The 5,681-nt window shown below is 37.9% G+C and overlaps 1 protein-coding gene across 1 annotated transcript; it reads right to left on the bottom strand.

Annotated features, from left to right (window-relative positions):
- Nucleotides 1–99: 99 nt before the first annotated feature.
- Nucleotides 100–4,640, bottom strand: LOC127545872 (zinc finger protein ZFP2-like). Its single transcript, XM_051973377.1, has one exon. It carries the CDS (start codon nucleotides 4,441–4,443, stop codon nucleotides 3,457–3,459), a length of 987 nt encoding a protein of 328 aa, XP_051829337.1. The 5' UTR covers nucleotides 4,444–4,640; the 3' UTR covers nucleotides 100–3,456.
- Nucleotides 4,641–5,681: the final 1,041 nt, after the last annotated feature.

Raw genomic sequence — 5,681 nt, 5'->3', positions numbered from 1 at the left:
TATGTGTCCTTTCTCAGTGAAATTTTAGTCTAATTTTGTTTTAAATAGGTAAATTTTCTGATCTTAAATATTCCAAGTTTGATTTTCTAGTAATATAAAAATAAGGTTTGAACGAATTTTCATTAGACCTGGTTCTTGGCAAATTTAAAATTGGGTTAAAACAATTTTGTAGATTTGTAGCAGAGAACGGGATCTCTACAAGTGACCTGAACCTAAGAAGCCAGTCAAGTGAGGAAACTGCACCCAAATGAAAAAGCTGTATCACATGATGACTCCAAACCCAGACAGTTATATGAGATACAATTTCTGAGCCTTATTTGTATGGACAATTAAAAAAAAAAAACAACTATGTGCTTTTCCCCATATACCTTTTATGTATAAAGTATATTTATCAAAGACTATTGCTCCCTTTGATCTTGTCAAAATGCTCATTAATTTTCCTCTTTTCCCTTCACATTGCTTCCCCTCACAGATCCCATGGTTAGAAACTCCTGATCTACTATTTGCCATATTGAAACTTTTGTTTCAATAGAATCAAATGGGGGAATGAAAGAAATGATGATTAAATAACCAATATTTAATATTGTGAAGATGTGGGTTTTTCCCCCTGTCCTATTTCCTTGTTCAAAGTCCAGCCTTGGAAGAATATTATTGATCTCTGCCAAAATTTTACCCCACTTAGATTACCTTACCTCGATGAATTCTTGCCCACTGTATTCAAGGCAAGCAAATCTGGGTGGATATAGATCCTCAGTCTAGATTGCCCAAGATTGAGGGTGATCTGGGTACAGACATGGTCTCCTTGTCCCAGAATTCTATGATGTCACTCTCCTACAGTGGTCCTAGAGGGTACAAACTGTCCCACCTATAGGGGGTTTCTCTAATTTTCCAGTCCCAACACTGGGAGCTCATTAGAATGAATCCCCCTTTCTGTGTAAAGTTCTTGTTAGTTAACCAGAGTTGATTGCCATTTTCTTTTTCTTTTTTTTTTTTTTTAATAGGTTTTTATTGACAGAACCCATGCCAGGGTAATTTTTTACAACATTATCCCTTGCATTCACTTCTGTTCCGATTTTTCCCCTCTGATTGCCATTTTCAAGAATACCCATTCTTCCCAGGGCATATAAGCTGTGACCCCTGATTCCTCTTTGATCTAAGAGAGACAGCCAAATGACCATCCTTTTATTAGTACTATGTTAGCATTATTAATTAAATGATTCATTTTCTAGAAACTCTGTCTCTCAAACTTTTTTATACAATATAGGAAACAGCAGTTCAGTTCCTCTGAAGTTAAAAAATCTTCCAGGAGGCTAACAGTAATAGAGTTCAATAGAAACCTACTGAAACTGTACCAAATGTTATCTAAGAGACCCAAATTTGGGTCAAGGACTTGAAGAATTCTGACCAGGAGGATAGAGAACAGACCTTCCATTACATCATACCACTTTGGAAGCACTGAAAGTGTGCAGGTCCTCAGGTCCTCAGACTGAGCAATGAAAAGAGCAGAAGTATGTGAAAAGTCTCTGACATTCTGGCAACACCCTCCCTACTGAAATGACAAATTCATTTTTAAGTTACTTCCCATGCCTTACATTTCTGCAGACTGGGTAAAAGCTTTCCTTCTTCTTGTATGTCTTGTCTGCCTACTTGGCCAGACTTAGAAAAACAGAGAAAGACTTTCTTTTTGAGTGCTTGAAAGGTTCCATAGGAAAGTTTATATTCTCTTTACATCCTCTTCATTTTGTCCAAAGGGACTTTGTCTTAAGATCAGCTTTTATTCATCAAGGCACAAAAGTATTTCTTCTAGATGAGACTAGGAAGGTCCCTTTGCCCCAAACAACTGAATGCATCTGATAGGCAGTTGAGATGGCTTTTATATGGAATTTAGTTCCCGAGCAACCATGGGAAGCTTTTTAGATTGAAATTGCAGGGTTTCTTACCTATTTAGTAATGCTTCTTTTTTCATACAGTGGTTCTGCTTTTTCTCAAACACTTCAGGAGAATCCAATCTTCTTCACCACGATTGCTGAATCACAAAAATCAGGAGGCAGAAATTATCTCAAGTCAATGAGAAATTTCTCGATTATCACATGCAGTAGCCTAAATGTAGGCTGAATACACACATGTAGGAGAGCTGCATGAGACCACAAAATTGCCTAAATTGCTCCAATTTTTATATCCTTGGTCAAACAACATGGATTTTCCCCCCTTTACCAAACATTGTTCCCCTGTCCTTTTCCTTATTCTGAAGCCATTCTGTTTTTGAAAACATCCAGATGTCCTTTCATGCAGTAATGCAATTCAACACTTATGTTGCTTCCTTTTGCTGTTTTGCAACCTGGTGGGTCAGCATAAATTGTTTCCCCTATTTCACCATTCTGTTAGTCAGATACAAAATTCAATCCTTCACCAGAGACTTCCATTTTCCAGAGAAAGGGACATCCCCATCGAGTACACTGATAAAGTTTTTTTTAGCTTGAATCCTCTACTGTATAAAGTAAGAGATGATCTTTGGCTGAAGGTATTTCCATATTGAGTGGATATATGGTCTATACCCAGAATGAATTTTATGCAAAGAAGCTCTATACTCCATTTTGATGCGTTTCCTCACTCATGTATATCAGTGACAAGATTCCTGGTTCCTATGAATTCTCTGATGGAAAATAAAGGCTGCCTTTCTCCTGAAAGCTTGATTACATTGCTTATATTCATAAGTTTTCTCTCCAGTGTTGATTCTTCATGTAATAGGCTTTCCACATTGATTATACTCATACGTTTTCACAGTGGATGCTCTGATGTTTAGCAATACAATTCCTAGAAATGAAAAGTGTTTGTGCATTGATTTCATTCATAAAGTTTTTTCCAGCTCAAATTCTCTGAAATATAACAAATTTCTTTCTCTGCCAGTTTTTTTTTTTTTTTAAACATTGATTACACTCACAAACAGTTCTGGTATGTCTGATGTACAATAAGTCTGCTCTTCTGTGTAAAAGCCTTTCCTCAATGATTACATGCCTAAGGTTTCTCGCCAGTGTGGATTCTCTGAAGCTGAGCAATATACTTCTCAATGTTTTTCCACATTGATTATCCTCATCAGGTTTCTCTCCAGTGTGGTTTCTCTGATGTATAGTTAGATGCATAGAAAAGCCTTTTCACATTGATTACATTTATAATTGTTTTCTCCAGTGTATATTAGGGGAGCCACCTGCTAGTGGCCACTGAACAGCAAAATAGATTCCTTCATGTGAGAGGATGATAATGATACAAGGAGCCTGGGAAGCTATAGCATTCTCTGACCTCCCTCCTCTTCTCTCCTGCCTCCCATTTATTTCATTCCTAATCCACAAGCAGTGTCAGTAAAGGCTGCTTTGTAATTCCTTCAGGTGTGTTATGATTCACAGCTGTGGGGGCTTTTGGAGAAGCTGCCTGCCCCTTAATGGTACTTAGGCGTGGTCCTTAACAAATGTGGATTCTCTGATGCACAATAAGTACATCCTTCCGTGTAAAAGCCTTTCCACACTGCTTACATTCATAAGGTTTCTCTCCAGTGTGGTTTCTCTGATGGACAGTAAGAGCTCCACTTTTTGTAAAAGCCTTTCCACACTGCTTACATTCATAAGGTTTTACTCCAGTGTGGATTCTCTGATGGACAGTAAGAGTTTTCCTATCTCTAAAAGACTTTCCACATTCATTACATTCAAAAGGTTTATCTCCAGTATGTATTCTCTGATGTCGAATTAGAGCTTCCTTTCTTGTAAAAGCCTTTTCACATTGATTACATACAAAAGGTTTTTCGCCACTGTGAATTCTCTGATGTACAATAAGAGCTCTTCTGTCTGTAAAAGCCTTTCCACATTCATTACATTCGTAAGGTTTATCTCCAGTGTGTGTTCTCAGGTGTACAGAAAGACACCCACTCTGTGTGAAAGCCTTTCCACATTGATTACATTCATAAGGTTTATCTCCAGTGTGGATTCTCTGATGTCTAATTAGACCTTCCTTTCCTCTAAAGGCCTTTTCACATTTATTACATACATAAGGTTTATCTCCAGTGTGTATTCTCTGGTGTCTAATTAGAGTTTCCTTTCTTCTAAAAGCCTTTTCACATTGATTGCATATATAAGGTTTCTCTCCAGTGTGGATTCTCTGATGTAGACTAAGAGCTCCCCTTTGTCTAAATCCCTTTCCACAGTGATTACATTCATAAGGTTTCTCTCCAGTGTGGATTCCCTGATGTACAGAAAGACATCCCCTCTGTGTGAAAACCTTTCCACACTGGTCACATTCATAAAGTTTCTCTCCAGTGTGGATTCTCTGATGGACAGTAAGACTTCTCCTTTTCCTAAAACCCTTTCCACACTGGTCACATTCATAAGGCTTCTTTCCAATGTGGATTCTCTGATGTATAGTAAGAACACTCTTTTGTCTAAAACCTTTCCACATTGGTTACATTTATAAGGTTTCTCTCCTGTGTGCACTCTGTCATGTGTAGCCCAGGTTTCTGTCCAAGTAAAGACACAGGGATCATTGCTCATGAAGCTTTGCTCTTGAGTTTCTACCACCGAAAAGTTGAGCTCTGTAGTTCTTTCCTTCATTTCAAGTCTGATCTCTCCTGAAAAAACAAACAATAAAACAAATATAGACACCCATACATTTATATTCCCTTCCTTTCATCAGCAGAACAGAAACTCAATTATTTTCTGCTTCCTCAGGTGTAGAGGGCTGGAACTCTGAAAAAGTGTACTTGAATCTGAGACAGCAGAGGACTTAAGGCTAATTACCCACTCAATGTGAGATAACGGTTCTATAAGCATATACTTAGATGAGATGGCTCTCTTCACAATTGATGCTTGCTGAATGTGTGGTGGTGAGATCGTTGTAAGCAAGGATTGGAGGGCTGAGGGAGAGAGATCAGCATCTCTAGGCCAAAATACACTGAGGAGAGAAGACTTCAAGCTCCAGACTCCCTAGTCCAAGATCCATGTTTATTGAACCATGTGGCAGCTTGCCTGCCTCCTTCACTTCTCCTCCTAAAAACCAAGGACTTTGACTGATCCTGATTCTGACTGATCTTGAGGCCCTCCAGAAAGCTAACCTAGACATTATACCCAGGCAAAGAGAAAAATCTTAAATGGGCAAAACCAAACATTTTAAAATCCCATTAGCTCACAAGTTAATTCCTAATGAGCTTCATGCACAATTTCATTGGATCCTGATGATATATATATGAAAAACAGGAAGTGCCTTCGTTTTCATTACATGTACAGCTCAGGCCATCAGCTTAGAATAGCTAATGACTTAACTCAAATCCCAGCAGCTGAGACTAGAATTTATACCCTGTGAATGGGCATACTCTGCCCCAGATATTTGACAGATTATCTCCACTCTCAATTTTTCCCTTTCCTTTTCATTGTTTGTATTTTCAATGCTTTTTTCAAAGATATACCATTTGGGGTACATATACTAAATATTCACATTATTTCATCATCTACCTGCTTGTAAGCATAACAAATTTCCCTGGTGTTCACTTTCCAATTTTTTTTGTCTGAGGTTAAATCCAAAACACTAACACTTGTTTTTGTATTCTCCTGAGGCATGAGTGATTTTGTTACAACCAATTTCTTTTTTTGAGATAGCCATTACTTATTTTTTAAAAATTATTATCTGCCCCCACATATCCT

The sequence above is a fragment of the Antechinus flavipes genome, chromosome 1, assembly GCF_016432865.1.
Source record: "Antechinus flavipes isolate AdamAnt ecotype Samford, QLD, Australia chromosome 1, AdamAnt_v2, whole genome shotgun sequence".
NCBI classification, from domain to species: domain Eukaryota; kingdom Metazoa; phylum Chordata; class Mammalia; order Dasyuromorphia; family Dasyuridae; genus Antechinus; species Antechinus flavipes.
Note: the sequence above shows the minus strand (reverse complement) of the source record. Positions and strands in the feature narration are given on the sequence as shown.

Coding starts and splice junctions, on each gene's coding strand:
- LOC127545872 (XM_051973377.1), bottom strand. CDS start 4,443: ATGTGGAAAGGTTTTAGACAAAAGAGTGTTCTTACTATACATCAGAGA.